This window comes from Ictalurus punctatus, chromosome 27 (genome assembly GCF_001660625.3).
Source record: "Ictalurus punctatus breed USDA103 chromosome 27, Coco_2.0, whole genome shotgun sequence".
In the NCBI taxonomy this organism is placed as follows: Eukaryota; Metazoa; Chordata; class Actinopteri; order Siluriformes; family Ictaluridae; genus Ictalurus; species Ictalurus punctatus.
Window position 1 is genome coordinate 6028794 of NC_030442.2, and position 22276 is coordinate 6051069.

The window sequence follows — 22276 nt, forward strand, 5'->3', positions numbered from 1 at the left end:
TTAACAGCTTGCTTCACAGTGGACCACAAAGTAGAGGTGTGTATTGGGACTGGAATCCAGGGATAGCCAACACAAAATTTGGTGCATTTACACTCTCATTCATGCTTTTATGCTGATCAGAGTCACTGTGCTTTAAATTTAAGTTGTTTATATTTTGAAATAGAACTAGAAAAGTTGTAAGAATAAAGAAAAGTAAAAACTGCGTGAGCCGCTGGGATTGGTGAAACATTCTGCATCGTCTTGTCGCAGGTCTACTCATGGTAGTTTCTAGTCTGCCGGAAAGGAAATGTAATAAATTTGACTGACAAAAATCAATCCAAAATACCCTCTAGATATTGATGAGCTGTCTTGCAATGTTATAACTGCAACTTGAACTGTAGCTTGTTAACAGTACATCACGGTTGTACATAGGGGTGGAAATGGGACTGGCTATATTACTCTGCAGTATTGATTGCCTGAATGCTTGGTGCATGTAGCTTGTGGTTATCAGCGGCAGAATGGACAACATGTTGTCAGCGTTTATTTGTATGTTTGTCTTCCTGCCTGAGCACTGCAAGCCCCAAGCCTTAGTGCTGATTCCAAGTTGATCAAAGCCAAGCAGAGTTTCTCTTTGCGGCTCTGCTGCCTTGATCGTGTCTGCATCCAGCCGCACATTAGGAGTATTAAATTGAGATCGCATGTGGTTGTTATAGCGTGACATGCTGTTTCTGTTTGTTTTTCATCTATTTCTGTTGTGAAATATTTGTTTTTCTACAGTTTCCTCTTGTAGCGTGTTTAGTCTTGTATGAAAACTGAACTGTCTCCAAGCTGTTTCTTCATAAATTGTAGATTCATTAAAACAAATATTGATTTTTATTTTTATTTTTTTCGTTTTTTGTATTTCTGCTTGCCAGCCACGAAACATATTTCTTAGAGACACCCACAGATAGTTCAGTTTGGCTTTTTTTCCTGTTATTGTTTCACCTTTTGCCTTTTCATGTCTTTTATTTATCTCTCTCTTTTTTTTGGTATCATTTTGTGTGTGTGAATTTGTATCAATCTATCCAACTCTTTCTTATTTACACATACACATACACGCGCATACACAGACACACACGCACATAGAGAGAGAGAGAGAGAGAGAGAGAGTGCGGAAGAGTCAGAGAGAGGTCTGTTTTTTCAGATCATTGCGCCCTCAATCACCATGGGGGATGGAATACTGATCCCACACTGAGTCAACATACTTTTGTTCGACTCCCACACAATTGCATATGAAATTGACAAAAAGACTAGAGGTGAGCTTAGCCTGTGGGCAAGAGTGGTACTGAGAATTACGTGAGCTAGGTTTGGTAAAACCATGTTATATGCCATGTTAATAAACTATGAAACATTATTAACTAAAAGTAGCTGATTTTGAAACGGTACTAAAAACATTCTTAATCCAATCCTAAACAGCTAACATCTAATGGTGCAGTATAGAGGCTGTGAAATTCACTCTTTCCCACACACAGACTACATTTCACCCGAGAAGGCAACACTCTCCAAATTGGCTGTCATGTGAACAAAGTTTGGTGTCAAGGGAGAGAGATAGTAGGGGTGGAAAATGTTTTATGAAGAGGATGAGAGACTCACAGCACTGTATAGGTAGCCTGATGTTTGCAAATTCGCAGTGCCGCTACAGTCTCTCATTTTCTGGGCACTCTACGGCTGTAGTGGCACTTCAGTGGCTGACGTGAGTGTCAGGTACTCTGACCAAACAAAGAGGTCTACAGTAATGTTCTCTATAAAACAAAAAGCACAAACTGATGTGTTAAATGAAACTGTCTTGTATGCTAATGCATATTAATGCATTACAACACCCCTCACACCTCCTCAGTTCTCTGCCTGGAATAATCAGCTTCAATAGAATCACACGTCTTCCAAAAAAGAAAAAGAAAAAAAAAACGAAAAATCAATCTCAAGTTCTTAATGTCACAGAGTGTCTGCAAGTTGCTCAATGTGTCTCATAATCTGCTCGCCTCTTTATCTAAAGAAGCACAGCTGAAAATATTGATTTAGAAACAGTTACTGGCAGGATTTCAAATATGAAATGCCAGGCACTGAGTGTGTTTTGACCCATGTAAATGACTAAATGTGTATTAAATTATTGTTGTTAGAGATAAAGTTATTGATGTTCTGTCAGTTATTTTACTCAAACGCCATTATTTATTACCATAACGCATTTTTATTTCTATTTATCATTACACACTGGAAAGACGAGCTGCATATTTTGTCAGGATTCTTTGAAATTACAGTTACAGCTAACAAAGGAACACAAACAACAAGCTGTTTTAAGCGAACTCCAGGAGTTACTCGGTCAGTTAGTGAGGCATTTGGTATGATAGTGTGGGTGTAAGGCAGCAGATTCTTACTACAGTCAAGACTGATGCAGATGATGACAGTTATAAAGTATTCTTTTAATATGCATTACATCCATAATGGCCAATGTCTCTAAATACAGTTGTGCTCATAAATTTACATACCCATTGGAGAATCTGAATGAAAAAAAAATAATGAGAGGGATTGTTAAAATTGCATTTAGTTGTTTATTTAGTTCTGTCCTGAATAAGCTCTTTCACATGAGATGTTTACATATACTCCACAAGACACAAAAATAACTGATTTTATACAAATGAATCAGTTCAAAAGTTTACACACCCTTGATTCTTAATACTGTGTCGTTACCTGGATGATCAGTGACTGTGTTTATGTTCTGTGAGAGTTGTTCATGAGTCCCTTGTTTGTCCTGAGCAGTTAAACTGCCCGCTGTTCTTCAGAAAAATCCTCCAGGTCCTGCACATTCTTTACTTTTCCAGCATATTCTGCATATTTGACCTCTTTCCAACAGTCTCTATATGATGTCGAGATCCATCTTTTCACACTGAGGACGAGTGAGGGACTCGTACACGACTATTACATAAGGTGCAAACATTCACTGATGCTCAAGAAGGCAACACCATACATTAAGAGCCGGGGGGGAGGGGGGTGATGAGCACAAATTGATGAGCACAACTGTACATTAAAATTGTAACATTATATTATATACTATAATATACCTCCACTGTTTTGGGAAGGTTTTCCACTTCATTTTGGAAATGTGGCTGTGCTCATCTGTGAGGATTTGCTCATTCAGCCACAAGAGCATTAGTGAGGTCGGGCACTGACGTCAGGCAAGGAGGCCTGGGGTGCAGTCATTTTTCCAGTTAATCCCAAAAAAATTCAGTGGGGTGAGGTTAGTGATTTGTGCAGGCCATTTGAGTTCTTAGACACCAAGCTTAGCGCATCATGTCTTTATGGAGCTCACTTTGTGCACAGCGGCATTGTCATGCTGCAACAGGTTTGGACCTCTTAGTTCCAATTATTTGAAATCTTACAGCTGCAGGATACAAAGACATTCTAGACAATTGTGTGCTTCCAGCTTTCCTCGTGTCTCTGGGGTTGGGGGTTCAGACCTTGCCTCCACTTTGTGTGCATGGAGTTTGCATGTTCTGATTGGCATTTCTAAAATGTCCACTGTTTGTGAAAGGGTTTATGTATGTCCATAGTTTATGAATGGGTTTATGAATGTCCATAGTTTGTGAATATGATTGTGAATGTGATTGTCAGTCTCTCTAGTCTTATATCCTGAGGCAAAAGTCAGTCATAGCATTTGTCAAACAGGAGTCTCATTGTTGCACTTGACTCAACTGACTCACTCTTACATCGGTGCTGAAATAATCACCGAATAATTCAGTACGTTTTGGCTAAATATCTACATTTTTTATTTGCATTCATGGTTGTTACGGCTTGCCACCAACAACATGAAAAAGCATGACGTTCACTAGCAGTTAAATCATCTTTCAGTAAATTGACGGCTCCTTATCTACCTAATGCAATCTCTGCAGTAAGCCCTGAGCAAGTCTAAGACGTTTAATAAAACCCATTTCTTCATCATTCATGTATCTATTTTGATATTGTAATACTCTGTAAGCTCATTAGATTAAGTATAGTAGGAATTGTAATTGTGAAAGATTGTTGTTATTGCTTAATAGGACTAATTGTGTCCTGTTGACTAAATGGAGAGTTTGTCATCAATCACGCTAAACGGTCATGTGATGCAGTAATATCTTTGTACTTAAAATAATGATTTTTGTAGCACACAGTGGTCTAATCAACTGAAAATCTTTTGTATTTTTGCAAATCTATGTCCTATTAAATTCAGCTTTCGGCAATGCTCAGCTTTTTGGGATTTTATTCAGTTTGGAGTGAGGATTTTTTATGGAGATTTTGATATTACCTGGAACTTGCTTTCAAGTCTAACAATCCACAGCCATTTTTGCTTGTTAAGTACATCATTTTGGTGAAACATTTATATAACTGGAGTGCCACCCGACAGCTTTTCACACACCGCCATACACATACATTATATACATAGACAGTACTCCTTATCGACACCATCCTGATTCTCCCCCAGCTTTATTTCCTACCTGTGGGACACAGTGGAGATATTGCAAATGTCACAGCCATAAACCAAGCAACATGCATTATTTTAAAACAAGAAATATCATGTTCTCTCATGTGGGTACGCTGATGTATTTTTCATTGTTTTGCTACTTTTGTATCGGACTCAATGCCGGTCATTGGGGGGGGCACTAAAAACAGGAGAAAAGAGAAAGAGTCAGCAATCATTCTGCTTTCAGGGGCAGGTTATTAAATGGCAACAAATTCATGAGTCAGCTAAAGTGTGAAACGCAACTAAATAAAGCTTTTCTGCCAGCAAGTTGATATCAAACCATAGCGAGACCAGCAGGAGATGAGTCTGCAAACTTATCTGACAAACACAAGTGTTGCTTATGATCATTTATCATGGACATGACTACAGTGATCAGCTCTTATTTCCTCTGTGCAGAATCACTGAGATGCAGAAGGCCACACAGAGGAAGCGTGTGTCCAGTGATAGCTCTGTGGCTGAAGCTCTGGCACACAGTGACTCGTTTCGAACAGCCAAGCCAGCACTGAGCAGGTTAGACACACACACACACACACTGTAATTCTGTCTGACACATCCACACAGTATATGAGACAGCTTCACACAGTATTACATGGTGTGTCACTCAAAAAACTGTGTTTATTGTCGTACTGATCATGAGAGAAAAGATGTACGAGTGTGCAAGTGCTGTGCTTGTGGCTAGTGAATGAAAAGATCAGTGAATGAAAAAATTATGAAAAGCATGGAATTTAATTTCCCGTGTGTAAATTCATCTTCCATGCTCTATTCTGTTTCTGTGTGTGTGTGTTTCATGTTAGATGAAATTCAGTCTTGGTATATTACACATATCCCAAGTTATACATTATTCAGTTTCTGCTGCATATTTTCCTATTACGTTAATGTAAATTGGCTGGCTTGTTCTCTGAAAATGTTCTGAATGTTATTGATAAGAGAAATCTAGTCTGGTAAAGCACCATAAACCTCATTTGGCCCATTGCCTATATGTTGTCTCAATGTTTATTCTCCTGCTGAATTGGAAGACAATGAGTTAATTTCAGCACAGAGCCTCTTCCACTCCTCCAAAAAACAGCTATCAAATATATAATATAATGTAATATAATATAATATAATATAGAATCAGCCATTAAAAAGATATTAGGAGCATCTTTGATATTGAAGTGGCAACTGTGACAAGGAGAGTGATGAGGAAGTCACTAGCTCAGACAATTTGACAGTCCCTCGTGCCCATCTTGAAGCGCTTCAGAGAGAAGTGCTGTCAAGTGGGACACTGAGAGAAAATGGGAAAATCTGAAGAAGTATCTGAAGCCGCATCAGCTCTGAAATGACACGCTTTTGTGCTGGCAGCACTGCTCCAGGAAATTTTCTCTCTTGCACTGTTTATAGAGTGGTTTAGCAGTGACACTAATCATTATAACAAAACTATCCATTATATATTTTAACGCAACACTTTGATTAAATGTACATGTTCTAAAACGCTAATGTCACATGGGATGTGATTTTAGTGTTATTTAGTTAGGACCGCTGTTAATCTGATTAATTAAATAGCCAGATAAGAAGGTTAAAACTTGATTGTTTTTCCCCTTTAAAAAAGTGTGTGCCCTGTATTAGTCTTGTTGCATATTTCAATGAAATTCAGCATCTGGAAGTAATATTTTTGTGATGCCATCCTCTATTCATTCACTCATTCGTCTTCAGTGATTACTTTATTTTGGTTGCAGTGGATCTGGATCTGAACACACCCTGTCCATTGCAGGGCAACATACACACACACATTTTCACATCTAGGGGCAGTGTAAAGTAGCCAATCCACCTACCAGCATGTTTTTAGGAGGTATGAGTAAACCCAGAGAACCAACAGAGACACCAGGAGAAGATGCATGAATCCTCAGACAGTAACTCAAGCTCTGGAGTTGATTTGGGGACCCTGAGGTTTTGAGGCATCAACACTACACTGTGTGTACCACTGTGCCACCCATCATTATCTATACCAGCATATCCCAACCTTCTTTCAGACACAACATTCTTTGAAAATGTAAAAAAGAAATTGTGGCACCCAACACAAACACTAAAGCTAGACAGCGTTAGCTACATGAGGATGAAGTTGATGGTCCAGAAGCATCTGGAGCTTTTCTTTTAAGAAATCTGTCCATATTCTCTTTCACTACAAACGCATCGTCCCACGCTAATTATTAGGATAAAACACACGCATATGTTATGCATTCTGATGTTGACATGCTGCTGACAAGTCAGCGAGGGGAGTCGAGGGGGAGGGATTTAAATTTATATATATATATATATATATATATATATATATATATATATATATATATATATATATATATATATATATATATATATATATATATATATATATATATATACACACACAATGTGTGTGTATATATATATATATATATATATATATATATATATACACACACAATGTGTGTGTATATATATATATATATATATATATATATATATATATATATATATATATATATATATATATATATATATATATATATAATTTACTATTGTTACGAGTGTGTGTCTGTATTAATGTTTCAATGTCTGTGTTATTATTTCAGACCTCAGATCATCATATATATTAAATACTTTATACACATTTTACAAATGTTTGAAGGATTGTTACAGGGCACCCCTGCTCTCATCAGACGCCACCCCGATTGGAAAACACTGATTTCTATTACATAATAATTGTATCACTGGAAACAAATAACATCCCTATTTCAGATATTTCTTTGGATATCCTTGGTCTCATCAGTTATTATAGTAAAGTGATGTTCCTCAGCCATAACCTCATTCTGATTATCATAGTGGATATATTTGGTGTTTTGTAATACTTCTGAGATTTTCCTCCCAAAAGCATGATTAAAACTATTCAGTGGCATAAAGTGTAAAGCTTCAGTAATAGTTGTCTTTCACCAAGTATGATGCTTATGCTTTTGAAGGGTTTACCAATTTATACATTTTTTTCAGTTCAAAATCTATTAATACCTCTAGGGACCGAAGATGCATTGCTGACATACAGTGTTGTGTAACCGTAATGAGATCGTGATATACCATGAAATCAGCATCTATTCTTGTTATAGTATTAACTTGCACATTTTCCTTGAGAATAAAATTCCATGTTATGGTGTGCTTATGCTTACAGTGTCGTGTTAGATCGTATGAAGTCATATAAAATGTCAACTGACAGCTCTCCATTTATCTAGTTTGGATGTTATTTAGTTATTTCTAAATTTCACATTCAGAACCATCAAAACCAACTCATTTCATGCCAAAGTCCTACTTGTGATCTGCATACACTATTTCTTTCTGTCAATGACACATTATTATTATTTTTATTAATATTATTATTATATATGCTACCTACTGCATACTTGATAGTGCTACAATGTTTCTATTAGCCTGCCTATCATGATGTTACATAAAATGAGCTACAAATGAACAGTACTCCTCTGGTTATGCGAGTGTTCATGGTCTGAGTACTGTTTGTGTGTGGATTGTTTTATAGAGATCCAAGTTCATTTGTTGTGTTCACATGTGCACAAAACCTGCTGAATCATCGATTTGTGACCTCTAAAACAAACCAAGTATGAAAGCAGCCTAAGTAAACATTTATGCTTTGTTTAGCTGGTGTAGTGATCACTCAGTTAGCAACCTTTCTCTTTTATGCAGATGATGTGCTTGTGAGAGTTGGGATTACATTTTTACACTCCATTATCTTGAAATAATCCTGATTAGTGCTGATTAAGGTTCTCAGACTTCACTCATAGCTCATCTATTCCTAAGTGTCATACTCTAACCCAAATCACATATTTTAGTCTCTTCATTGTTAACCGTGTTGTATCTGTTTTCACTGATGTAGGATCAGCCTGTACCAACACTTGTAGTCTATTACATCTGCGTTTATTTTGATCTGAACTGATCTTATCGATGTTTCCTGTCTAGCTCTTATTGCTGTTTTAGGATCAGTCTGAAATGAGCTCCAGATTTCTACTGTACCTCTGTACACACTGGCTTGTAATTCACAACAGATATCATCATTCTGACATTAACATTCACTATTGTTATTAAAAGAAAATCTTCCTGGAAACTCATATAGACTTTATAATGAAATGCAGCTTAAAGGACTGCATTTTGTCCCAGATCCTGATAACGTGTCCAGTGTTATACTCTGGAATGTAACAAACCCAATAGCTAAATCTGAAACCATATTATTCGGAAGACCAGTTCCTTGATATGGGAAAGACACTATTCCCTAGCTTTCTCAGTCACATTAGATAGAAAGCATCCTAGAAAGGTCCTCAGGGCATGTGAAGTAGCTGAGATTGAGGAACTATAGAAGTTCAGGAGTTGAATAAAGTTATGTTCTGCAAATTGTTGGGGGTTTTTTGTTATAAGTTGTTAATGAAAAATGACTCCAAGCAGCTTTTTCTAGACCACGCCCACTTCCATTTTCCAGCCGAATACACACAAAGCTGCAGATATTATAAGCACTTAACAGACAACCATACAGAAACTGATTGGCTTTGTGTTACACACGTACTATAGAAGATGGAATTACCTCCATCTGGATGCAGCGGTGTTGAACATATTCAGCTGCTAATCTGCTGTCCCACTTCCTCAGCACAAGAGAAAAGGGTGGTTTGCTGGAGTTGAAGTAAATAACATGGTGTCTTTTATGTAGCAAGGTTATAATAATTTGAGACCAAATGGCCCCGCTCATGTGTCTCTTCATGATCGTGTCACATCCATTACACACACAAGGAGGAACAACACCTTTTATATGTTGAGATGCTGGTTTTATTTATTTATTGTGTTAATTGTGTTGATTTTATCCACATCATTTTTGTGTTTGATACTTTCACACTATTGTTTGGTTATGATATTATTTCTTATCACTTTTTATGTTTCATGACCTGCACATTGTTGTTGTGGTTTATTGTTGTTTTGGTTTGTTGTTTTGAAGGGCAGGGGGTATTCACCGCTCTAACACAACCGCAGCCGATTTCAATCAAGCTAACAGGTGAGACTGAGCTTCACGGTCTGTCTGTGACCCTTCAGCCCTGTCACTTGCTTTCACACACGCTCTCTTTTTCTTCCTTCCTCTCTCTCTCTCTCTCTCTCTCTCTCTCTCTCTCTCTCTATCTCTCCCTCCACTCTCCTATCCTTTATAGATGATATACAGTAACATTTAAAGCTTAATTCCAGTGACAGATGAGCTGGGCTGTTATTCCCTGACCTCTCATGGCTTCCCTGCAGCTCGCACTGTTTTGGTCCCTGTGCAGTGATGAAATGAACACTCAGTGCCAGCACAGAGACAGCAGGGGGTGGGGCATTGTTGCGATTATTTGCAGGAACGTTCTGTCTCCCATTAGAGTCCAGCTGTATCTCCGGGCATGACCTCAGAAACAACACCACACATCAGTATACGCTAATGCCATTAAAGAGGATGGTTTGGAATCTGCATTTATTGATTCCGTTCTCTCTCAGTAGAACGTAATGCAAATGAATGCGCTCTTTACCGAATATCTGCTCTTTGCTTCCGCATTGCTGTTGCTCAGTTATCAGCTACACACTCCCATACAGGCATGCTAAAGCTCCGAGATCAGAGTAAGCCCGTCCCTCAAATCGGCGTTTGCTCTCCGTGAAATCAATTTCTCTCTGTCTCTCATCCTTCTTTGCCTGCTTATTGTTATGAATAGCAGAATTAATTGGCTGGGGGTTTGGGCTTTGTCTTCTGTTGGATGAAAATGGGCCGTTTCATAGCGATCCGTGTGCTTTTTGTTTTTAATGGGATTATTAAGTACTAATCAGCTTATTGGACCCAGCTTCGTTTGGGAGGGGCAGAGGCACAGAGAGTGGCGAGCATGTTATCATCAACACACAATGCTGGGAGGGAGGGGGCATGATGAGGAAGACAATAGAGAGAGACAGTGAACAAGACAGAAAGAAGAGTGAAAGCGAAAAGTATTTGAGAAACATTGGCTTTTGTATATATTACTGAATATTCTCAGGGGAACACAGCCTGAGACGGAACCTGAGAGGATATATTAGAGGTCACTTCAGATTTATGAGTCTGGAGGCTGAAACCTCCTTCCTAATTATGGGACCTATACACTGGATTCCTGCACTGTGGATGAACTGTGTGTGTGTGTGTGTGTGTGTGTGTCTTTGTCTGTGTGTGTGTTCATGCTTTCCCTCCCTTTTATCCTGTGTGTGCTGTGTTAGTAGCTAGCAGGCATTTGTAGCCAATGGTTGGAAAAGTATGTGAAGAGCATGGCATTTCATTTATCATGTATAAATCCATCTTCTATGTTCTGCCAGGAAGGAAACAATGGGGAGACAGCACAAAAGAGGAAAACTGGGTTAGTGAAGCGAACAAATATGGCGCCGAGAGCTTTGAAGAGTGTCATTATTTTAGGGGAAAGCTGGAGGATTTTGAAGAACATTACGGTATTTATTATCTTGCTATAGGGAGTGGGACTCATAATAAAGTACAAACAGAGCTGACTGTTTTCACTATGAGCTTATGTTACAACGTTGAGATCAATGTCTCAATTATTCCATCGTTGTCAATGATAATCCTCCACTGAAACTCATTTCTAGTTATGGTTATGTGTAAGTTGCATAGATCTTAGCAATAATTAAAAGAGAACATGCTGACCTGTAGTCAGTAATCAATAGTGTAAGGTTGATGCATGAAGGCTCGGTTGTGGAATAAAAGGGGGGTTGGGGGGGGGGGGGTCTTCAGTGGAGAGGTCTATTTTTGTGCTCGACTTGATTGCTTGTCTTGTAGCTGATGATGTCTGAAACCAATGCGATTTCATGGAAGAATCAGCAGCGTGGATGCCAGTTGGTTGCTTGAATTCATGTTGGTCTTATGCATCACTCAGAAGCATCTGACAGACAGTACCATTTTCCCTTCAGCTGCCATTTTGATCGCTGCATACAGCGAGAGATTTAAAAAAAGCAAAAATGGAGTTTTCCATCATGTAGAAGACTGATGTTCTCTATAACTGGGCTGGGAGTAAAACGTGACCTGGTGTGATAAATGCACACGTGTGTTACAGCAACATATGCAAATTAGGTTGTGTTTAAGTCCACAGTTGTTCATTTATCCTTCTAACTGCACTCTAGCTTTTCTCCACTATCTTTTAGCACAGACCGTCTGCTGTTCTGCACCTAATGTAAAGTTGTGCTCTTTAGAAAACCGTGTGTGTGAAGGTCAGGAGCTCCAGTTATGCACTCATTAAGGAATGACTTACCTGTGTTCAGCCACTGATTATGTCCATTTGCTCAAGAGGGGAGAAATTAGTGCTAGATAGAAAGAGAGGCAAAGTTAGACAGTGAATGTTTTATTGTTGTATTAAATGCAATCATTTTTAATAGTTTTTAAATATTTTGTCCTAATAATAATAATGATAATAGTTTTAAGCTAAATTTAAATCTTTGTACCACAGTCTGCCTCTCCTCCTCACTCCCCTCTGTTTGTTCTTGTGTCAGTCAGCACACTTGTACTAAAGTGTCATCGGCCGCCTGGCTGGTAATTATCATGCAAATATAGCATGTGCTCTCCGCAGCCTGAAGTATTTTATTGAGGTCAAGGGTTATTGCAGGCTGCAACAGGAGTGTGTTTAGGCAGCAGCCATTTGTCCTGTCTTGTGAGTTCAGACTTGTAGCAGTAAAAAGGCCTCAGGGCTTCAGGATACTTGAGCAGAGTTCGTGTTTGTATGTGATTGGGAGACGCTGCAAGGTCGTGTCCAAATTTATGAGTCTGAGAGCTGTTCTTAATTATGGGACCTGCACAGCGGATTCCTGAACTGTGATGTGCCGTTTTCTATGTACACACCAATCAGGGACTAGCCATTAGTGTCAGAGAGCCTCGAATGCTGGTTCTCCTCACCCACATTTTTCTGTCTATAGTTATAGACTGCTAAGTGGGACTTAAGTGCATAAAAGGTTTTTTTTTGTGTGTACTGGTTTGGTGTTACTGTAGATCTGACCACTCACTCAAGACAAATTCCCATGTTGCTTTGCTCATGTTTTAAAAGCAGTGCTTTCTGATTCTCTCAAGCCCTGATCCTCTCCAGGCCTAGCACCTTACATTTAGTGTTTCCTGCTCCCAACACATCTGACTGAAATGATTAAAGTAATGAATAAACCCCTCTTATAGCTAAAAGGAATGTGTTCAAGCAGTGCAGTGGTACTCCATGACCCATTTCGAGAAAGCCTTTGTTCAGGTAAACGAGGGATTTGTTACAAAGCTTGTGCACTGCAGTGACGACGCTCATCTCTTCTCTTCAGGGTGTGATTTATTTCAGAAATCCCCAGAAAATCTCTCTCTCTCACTGTCTCTCACTCTCTCGCGCTCTCTCTTTCTCTCCCTGACTCTCTGTCTCTCTCTCACTGTCTCTCTCTGTCTCCGTCTCTCACTGTCTGTCTCTCTCTCACTCACTCTCTCACTGTCTCTCTCTCTCTCTCTCTCTCTCTCTCTCTCTTTCTCTCTCTTTCTCTCTCTCTCTCACTGTCTCTCTGTCTCCCTCTCTCACTGTCTGTCTCTCTCTTACTCAATCTCTCACTGTCTCTCACTCTCTCTCTCTCTCACTGCCTGTCTCTCTCTCACTGTCTCTCTCTCTCTAACTCTCTGACTGTGTCTCTCTCTCACTGTCTCCCTCTTTCTTTCCTTCATGCCTGTCTCAGTGGGGAGCAGATTACTGGCATCTCTGTCACTGTGGCTTTCAGACAGATGCTTTTGATATGGCACGGTACCACTTTGATCAAATATTCATCAGGACGAGTGATCTGCGTTTAGAGGAGGCATTGTGTCAGGGCTAGAGTCAGAGTTAATCGTCAGTAATAAATTGATGCAGTCTCTGTAAGCCACCTCATGTATTCATACATGTATACAGCTTTATAAACACTGAAGGGTTTTTTTTTCTAATTATATGCTTGTTCTCACTCTTCTTGCTCTCAAAAATGTGGTTCATTTGTAGAGTCATTGATGCAGATGGTGGTGATCCTTGCCTCTCAGTGTCAGGCAGAGAAATGAATTACCAGTTATTAAACCCTTGATTAAAAAACCTGACCTTGACCCGTCTCAATTGTCCAGCTATAGACCAATATCAAATCTCCCCTTCATCTCTAAGATTTTAGAAAAGGTTGTAGCAAAGCAGTTATGCTCGTACTTAGATAGGAATAACATTCATGAAATGTATCAGTCAGGATTTAGACCTCATCATAGCACAGAGACAGCGTTAGTTAAAGTAGTAAATGACCTTCTACTGACTTACGATCAGGGTTGTGTCTCGCTGCTTGTGTTACTCGACCTTACTGCAGCTTTTGATACTATAGATCACACTATTCTCCTTGATAGATTAGAAAATGTTGTTGGTATTAAGGGAACAGTCCTCTCCTGGCTCAGGTCTTATCTGACCGATCGTTATCAGTTCGTAGATGTAAATGGTGAATTCTCCATGCGTACTGAGGTTACTTTTGGAGTTCCACAGGGTTCTGTTTTAGGCCCACTGCTCTTTACTTTATATATGCTACCCCTAGGTCAAATTATTCGTAAACATGGAATTAGCTTCCACTGTTATGCTGATGATACACAGTTGTATGTTTCAGCGAAGCCAGAGGACAGACATAAGCTTAGTAAAGTTGAGGATTGTGTAAAGGACATTAGACATTGGATGTTAATTAACTTCCTTCTGCTTAATTCTGATAAAACAGAAATACTTTTATTAGGCCCACGTGTAGCTAGAAGTATCCTTTCTGATCACATGGTTACTCTGGATGGTCTTTCTGTTTCATCATGTGCAGCAGTTAAAGACCTTGGAGTGATTATTGACTCCAGCCTATCATTTGATGCTCATGTAGATAATATTACTAGGATAGCCTTCTTTCATCTCAGAAATATTTCTAAAATAAGAAACATATTGTCACTACATGATGCGGAAATACTAGTTCATGCATTCGTCACCTCTAGATTAGATTACTGTAATGCCTTACTGTCTGGATGTTCCAGTAGGAATATAAATAAGCTCCAATTAGTCCAGAATGCAGCTGCTAGAGTCCTAACTAGAACTAGAAGATACGACCATATCACACCGATATTATCCACACTGCATTGGCTCCCAGTAAAATCTCGCATTAATTATAAAATACTCTTATTAACCTATAAAGCACTAAACGGTCTCGCGCCACAATATCTAAGCGACCTTTTGGTTTTATATGATCCGCCACGCCTACTTAGATCAAAAGATGCAGGCTATCTGACGGTACCTCGAATAGTGAAGGCTACAGCAGGGGGAAGAGCTTTCTCTTATAGGGCCCCACAGTTATGGAACAGTCTTCCTATTAGTGTTCGGGACTCAGACACAGTCTCAGTGTTTAAGTCTAAGCTTAAAACGTATTTGTTTACTCAAGCCTACCCTGACTAGATTCTGTTCTACTTTCTCCCTCTCTCCTTTCGCCGAGCCCCACACGAATTTATGGAGATACTAGAGATCCAGATCCTTTCAGCCTCTGGATGGAGCTCAAATCTTCTTTAATTCCAGACTGCTGGGACTACGGCTGCTCTTAACACCATACAGACTTCATATAAATCCATAATGAACTTTTTCACAATATCTGTTGTTACCCAGATGAGGATGGGTTCCCTTCTGAGTCGGTTCCTCTCAAGGTTTCTTCCTCTTAAAACATCTTAGGGAGTTTTTCCTTGCCACCGTCGCCACTCAGTGGCTTGCTCAGTTGGGATAAATTCACACCTTTAATATCTGTATACCGTGTTGATATTTCTGTAAAGCTGCTTTGAGACAATGTCTATTGTAAAAAGCGCTATACAAATAAAATTGAATTGAATTGAACCTTCCATTAAATAAAAGCACATAATGTGTTGGTTTTTTTGTTGTCCCCCCCTCCTAGAAATGTGTAATGCATTACTTATCATTATCTCAGTTGTTGGCTCTTGTGTATTGTTTGTTTGTTTATTTATTTATTTATTTATTTATTTTTTATTGTTTGCTGTGAGCATCCTGACCAATTTGATAAAATGTTTTATCTGTAATTGGAAGCATTCCTGTGGGACGGATCAAAACAGTGCAGGGAAATGTTGTCATTTAATGGTACGTTCACATCATTACAGTGATTACAAGTTTACAACAAGTACAAAGCTTGCATGTCTCTGCTAACTGTTAATTACCAACTGCAGACTCTATAAAAAAAAACGACTGAGTACAGTTCTCACAATGGTATGATAGTGCTAAATGTTCTAACAATGATAGTCGTAGTATCAAAAGTGGTCACAATGATATTAATAGTGCAAAATATCCTCATAAAAAAATGAAGTTTTTACAGCTTTTATTTGTAAAACTGAAATAGTCTAATCATTTCCTTTAGGTTACTGAGGTTAGGTTTAGGATTGCGTTGTAGCATAGCAGTAGTTGTATTGTCAGTGGAAGGTCCTCACAAAAAGAGAAAATTGAGTCCACAGTGATGTTGAGGTTTGAAGACAGCGCTCGAGACTCAAGGACTCACAGTCATTAATCTAAGAGACTCTGAGCTGAAATTCTTTGTAGATGTTGATTTTGGATCTGCTTTGTGTCATATTTGACTGATTACAGTGATGAGTGTTTGCTCTGAGATTGAGCAAGGCATACTCTGTATTAGATTTGACTTTGTTGCGTTCTGGCTCTGGCTTGGATTTGACTGACTCCAGTGTTGAGTTTTAGGGATTGAGTTTCGGTCATTCGTGCCGTTTCCAGAGGAACCACTAGCTGGGATTAGTCAGTCAGCAGTCTGTAACCCCCTCTTTCCATACCCCAGCACCCCTCCCCCATTGCATACTGAAGATGTTTCTCAGATGTTGCAGTTTGTGAATATCTCTGTAACCTTCGTATTCATTCATATTTTTTTTTGCATTTTTTTTGTCTCCCATTTACAGGTCAGAAAAGAATGCTGAGAGCGTCAGTAGTCCAGGTAAACACTGCAGTACACACAGTGAAAAAAAGAGTTAATGAGCACAGGTTCTCTGCTGTGTTCAGTATGCGTGTAATGGAGAGCCTCAGTTTGTCTCAGCTCTCCTCTGTTCTTCTCCGAGTGTGAGATAGCAGGGAGAATAAAGCAGTGTGGATAGGTTCAGTTCAGCTTCTTAAAACCAGTAAGAAAGGAGGTGGGTGTTGAGTGTTAAATGCTTTCAGACCCTTGCTTCATAAGTTGCTGCCAAGCCTAAAAAGGCCAGCTGCCTGTGTTTCTTGCACTTCTTTGCCTCTGAGGAAACTGGGAGGAGTGGAAAGGAAAAATGAAAGAACTATCTTTACCTTTCTGAGGATCAATAAGATAAATTGTGTTTACATTAATCACATTGTTCCACATTAGCATTCGGTGCCTCTTTCTGGCAGTAATACTTTCACAAGTCCTGTAAAATATAGTATAGAAACTATCATACGGGACATTATTTTAAGTTCAGAAAACAGTTATCCTAAGTAGTGTTGCAAGGGCATGATTGGCACAAGTATGTCTTAATACACAGACTTAGCTGTTCAAATGTTCGAATGCTGTTAGAATATCCAAGCTTGGTATGTTTATATTATTTTGTCTAGTTTATGAAATGGACATCAAGGCTAGAATGTTTGAATGGAAAATGTAGAAAGGGCATCCTGAAGCTTTGAACCCAGATTTAGCATATTGAGACAGAGGCTACGGAGGAAGCGTGGCATAATGTGATTACCACTGCTAATTAAAATCTTATTTCCCCACTCTATTTTCAAGGCCTCTGCCTGCAAAACATTAAACAAACAGTCTGCTTGTGAAACTCAGAATAACTGAATATTTTAGAAATGTAGTTGTTTACAATCAGAATTTGAGTAACTGAGATGTCACATGATGTACTCATGAGATACTAAATGATTACTGAGACAATCTAGTGTTTCCAGCGGTGTTATATAGCTCTGTAGTAGAATTGAATGCATGTGCTGACACTTTCATTATGAACTTCATTCTTAGCTGCAAAGCCATCTTCAGGTTAAGTGAAATATAAACTGCAAAGCTGCCCATCCTGAAAACTTTTCCATGTTGGAAAATTAAAAGGAACCTCCTTACTGTTACAACAGGCTGGTACTGGAGACTCCTTCCAAAAATTCTAAATAAACCTCTCTAAATAAAATGTTCCTCAGAGAATCAACAATTAAAACATATCAACAATTATACACGTATTTAAAATCCATTTATGTGGCGTGTCTGCCATCAAAATTCACTTTCAAAGTCCTTGTGTAAATTACCACTGTTGAAATGAAAATTTTATTTATTTATTTTTTTATAACAATTTTAACAGATCTGTAAAAACATATTACAGAGTGCATTTGTGCAATAAAAACCTTGCAGCTGGCGCTTTTGTCAGAGCTAGTGTTATAGAAAATTTATTACCACTTACTGACTAATCAGAATCAAGCATTCAACAGTGCTGTGGTGTAAAGTTATTTAGCTGGCATTGTCACTTTGAGCTGGCTTTCCTAAATGAAGCCTAAATGTCTTGTCTTTTCTCTGCAGTGTCAGCAGATGTTCTTATTGAGTGTGTGAAGAACAAGGACCATCAGAGGGTAAGACGAGTCCCAAAAATTCACTCCTAATAAATGGAACTATCTGGTATATTAATTTGTATTGTATATATTTTTACGGAATCTTTTTCGCTTCTGCCATGAGCCACCTCAGGTATCTGCACTGTGCTTCCTGGAGACATGTAGATTGATAGATAGATAGATTGATTGATTAAAAGCATTAACATAAACTAAAGGATTAGTATTTGTCACAAATAAATATTAAAACAAATAACAGTACAAAACTATTTACATCCACAAACTCTACACAGTAGAGGCACATCATCAGTAATTGATCCTCACCAGTATCATTAACATAATTGTATTTTTTTTATTAACCTCAGTTGCACCCATGATTATTTTGCAATTGTTACACCTCAGTTTTACATTGTAAAACTCTTGAATGCTGGCTGGTTGTGAAAGGCCACTTTGACTTTTACTTAGTGGTAAGTTGTCTCGCTTTTTTATATATATATATATATATATATATATATATATATATATATATATAAAATATCATATGAAATCCACATTACACAATTGTTTCCTGTTTGGGCTCTGTACATAAGATCTGAGAGTTGAAACCATGGCTATGAGGTTATAAACTGCACAATGTCATCTTTCTTTAAATGCCTCCAAATGCATGTCTCCAATGCATATTCCCAAACTGGTATTTAAAGTTCTCTATTGGATATTTTTCATCCATGTCTCCATAACTACTCTCTGACTTTTTCATCCTATACTTTTTGAATCTGTGTGATTGTTGTGTGTATTTCCACTGGAAAAGAGCTGTTTCACAGCTGGCACGACTTGTTTAGTTCCAGCACCAAATTGCTCCAGGTGTAGTAGCAATAACCAGTAATGTCAGGCAGTTGGGGTCAGCATCAATTGGTTGACTCGGCAACAGGTTTGTCTGGAAAAAATATGAGCTGAACAGTTATGGGGGATTTAAAAAAAACTGAAACATTAAAATGAGCATTGCAAAATAAACAGCAACAAACAAAGGTGTACATGAGGTTAAGCCCGGTGGTTCTTATTTCCCAACCTGATTTCAGCGCATTCATAACATATGCTGGCCCCTTCACTCTTGCATATTTTTACTGAATTGGATTGCTTTTTTTTTGTCCATTAAACTACAAAAATAATTCATATTTCAAAACCAGTTTCAGTTGACACTTAAACAACGGTCACATCGGTCCCACATTGAGAAGTTTATGCAACTTTACTAAACTTAAACAATGGTAAATTCAGTTGATTTGTACATACTATGGAAAGGCACACCTCTGTCTGGTCTTTATGGTATAGTTGTCAAGTGGAAGCCATACCATTAGTTTAAAGATTTAAATATGAAAATGACCCAATACCATGCAAGAGAGGCTTTGGGACAAGTCTGTGAATTACGTTCAATGGTCCAGCCAGGTCTTGCCAGATTCCCAGTTAAACATCGTTGGTGAGACCTAAAAATACCAATAGTGCAGTACTTTCAATGATTGGCATAAATGTTTTCTGGAGAAACAATACACTCTCAATTTATTCTGATTAATGTTGTCATGAAAGATCAAGCGTCATTTAGAATAGAAGTGGAACAATAAGTGAGTAGATAGATAGATATCCACATGGACATTCTCGCTGTGGTTGCTGGGACTACTGTTGCTGCTATGGCCTTGAGGCCAGTTACTATGGCCAGTTACCACATGCAGTTTTACTCAAGTCTCCTTCAGTGATCAGTTCAACAAAGACTTCTTGTAAAAACCATAATGAACTTTCTTTTACTTCCACACTATCTGTTGTTACCCAGATGAGGACGGGTTCCCTTCTGAGTCTGGTTCCTATCAAGGTTTCTTCCTCATATCATCTTAGGGAGTTTTTCCTTGTCACTGTCACCACTGGCTCACTCAATACTGATAAATTCACACAATTAAAATCTCTATCCTGTCTTTATATGTTTCTATAAAGCTGCTTTGAGACAATGTCCATTGTAAAAAGCACTATATAAATAAAATTTAATTGAATTGGATAGTTAGTTAGTTAGTTAGTTAGTTAGTTAGTTGATTCATGTAGAATGAGATCCTCTCTCTTCACAATCCTCTCAAGTCCTTTTCCTTTACCCTCAATCCCACCATGTCTTGTGCCAGCAATGAAGAGGTGCTTAAATGCTAATCAAGATACTTCAACTGTTGCTGAGTATAAACTGTGTGTAATGGTCCATGGGTTTTTTGTACTTCACAAAGTCTTTAGGCCTAAATCATACCTTCTCCCAAAGGGGGGAATCCTCATTAAAAAAAGATCTCTTAAGTCATTGCTCCAGTTGAGAGGTCAGTAATAAACAAACCACACACACACGCACGCACAAACAGCTGCTCAAGTATCTGTAATCAGCACAGTAAGGAGTTCAAAGGCTTGTTCATCACAGTGGATTAGCCATGTTTTCCGACTGTCACAACATTCATCATCCTGCGCACTTTGTTAATTCCAAACACATCTGCTGTCCCCATGAGGCTTTTAACCAACTGTAAAAAAAAAAAAAGTAGCTTAGTATCTTGGTTGTTAACTTTATTGCCCTAATGTTGTTGGCTACAGAATTATAAGATAAGTCATTGTACATTTGTTTTGTTCAGAGCATATTAAGGCTTAAAATACATGATAAATAGAACCTTTATATCACCATAAAAAACTGTCACGCAAATTAAGTTAGAATCGCTTACTGAGAGATTTACCACCTCACCCAAGAATGAATCTACAGAAGAATGAATCATTTAAATGATCTGGGCTCCCAAGTGGTATAACAGCAAATACTATACCATATTTCAGAAGAGTCTGAATCCTGACAATGTCACAGCCATTCGTGGCTAGGAGTCCAAGAGAGCATAACTGTTGGGGAGGGATGCCATTTCTCACTTGTCAATCAGACAGACACTAGCCAATCGTGGGCGTCTGAGAGCTCATGTATGTGGAAAAGGGTAGAGATAGCACTACCCTGTGCCATAGCATGAGTAGCAGTTCAAATAGATGTGAAAAGATGAGGTGGCTGGCTTAAATATTTATATCCTACAGTCATGTGTATATACTTTTCTCATACTTTGCACGCCATGAATCAGTCATAAACATGCTTATTGCACAGTGGTATCGAGAAATGTGACCGAGGGCCTGGAGGAAGCCAAAATATTGTGTTTGACTGTACAGTGTACTCAAGAAGATGTTTCTTGTATGGCTCTGAAGGTACACTGAAACTGTTCAAGGTTCATGTATCACCTAGTGAGTGAAGTGTACTTTACAACTCATGTAATGTAAATAATTGGACCAGAAGGAACATTTGTACCTTTGATGGTATGTTTGTTCCTTGGAGAATAAAAATGGACCTGTACAGTGCACAACAGTCAGAGCATACCCATGTGTGTATGGGGGTGGGGGTGAATGTGGGTGTATAAAAAGCCATTATTTTGTGCCTACATTGCTGAAGAAACAACAGTATTTACCTGCAGTAATAATTTAGAGAGCTTCTACAAAGGTAGTAGTAAAAATAACTCTGTGTGTATGATTGTTTCTCTCCAGCTAAGGGAGCTCCATAAGCAAGGGGGGGACCTGTGTGTGCAGGACTCAGCAGGTCGCACTTTACTCCATCATGCAGTGAATGTGGCCAGTAAAGAAATTGTCAGATACATCATTGATAACGGTGAGATCATCTCATACACACTCACTGTTCAGTCCATTTCACACAACATGCTGACACATTTTTACAGGACGTCCTTTCACGTTTATTCATACATCCGGTGCTTTCACATGACCCTAATGATATTACACCTGCCATTTTTTGCTAACAGTTTGTTAGTAAATATATACTGTTATACATCATTATACTTATTGTGTAGTATAGGAATGTATTGCTTTTTGTAAAATATTACTGAACTGGATGCCTTTGCTCATGAGCAACGGACTAAGATTGCTCAGGAACGCTGCTAGAAGCTGGTGTCTCATCTGCAGCAGGTCATAACAGTAAAAAGGTGCTCTACTAAGTACTAAAGATGCTTGTCATGAAGGGGTTAAATAATTTTGAAACTGGAGAAATCATTATAAATTGCATTTTCAGTTGAATTTGGAGAAACCTCTTGAAGCATTCGTTGTGTCTGTAAATTTTGACAATAAA

General features: G+C 38.5%; 1 protein-coding gene across 11 annotated transcripts in view; it reads left to right on the forward strand.

Annotated features, from left to right (window-relative positions):
* Window positions 1-22276, forward strand: part of dgkza (diacylglycerol kinase, zeta a) — a 177340-nt gene that overhangs the window by 149839 nt on the left and 5225 nt on the right. For 9 of the 11 annotated variants that reach the window (XM_053676609.1, XM_053676611.1, XM_053676612.1 and 6 more), the window contains 5 exons: window positions 4907-5020; window positions 9507-9563; window positions 16482-16516; window positions 18086-18135; window positions 21685-21805. In XM_053676609.1, the coding sequence (XP_053532584.1) occupies window positions 4907-5020; window positions 9507-9563; window positions 16482-16516; window positions 18086-18135; window positions 21685-21805 (377 nt within the window). The remainder of the gene's footprint in view (window positions 1-4906; window positions 5021-9506; window positions 9564-16481; window positions 16517-18085; window positions 18136-21684; window positions 21806-22276) is intronic. The other 2 variants (XM_053676604.1, XM_053676608.1) reach the window with 2 other exon arrangements.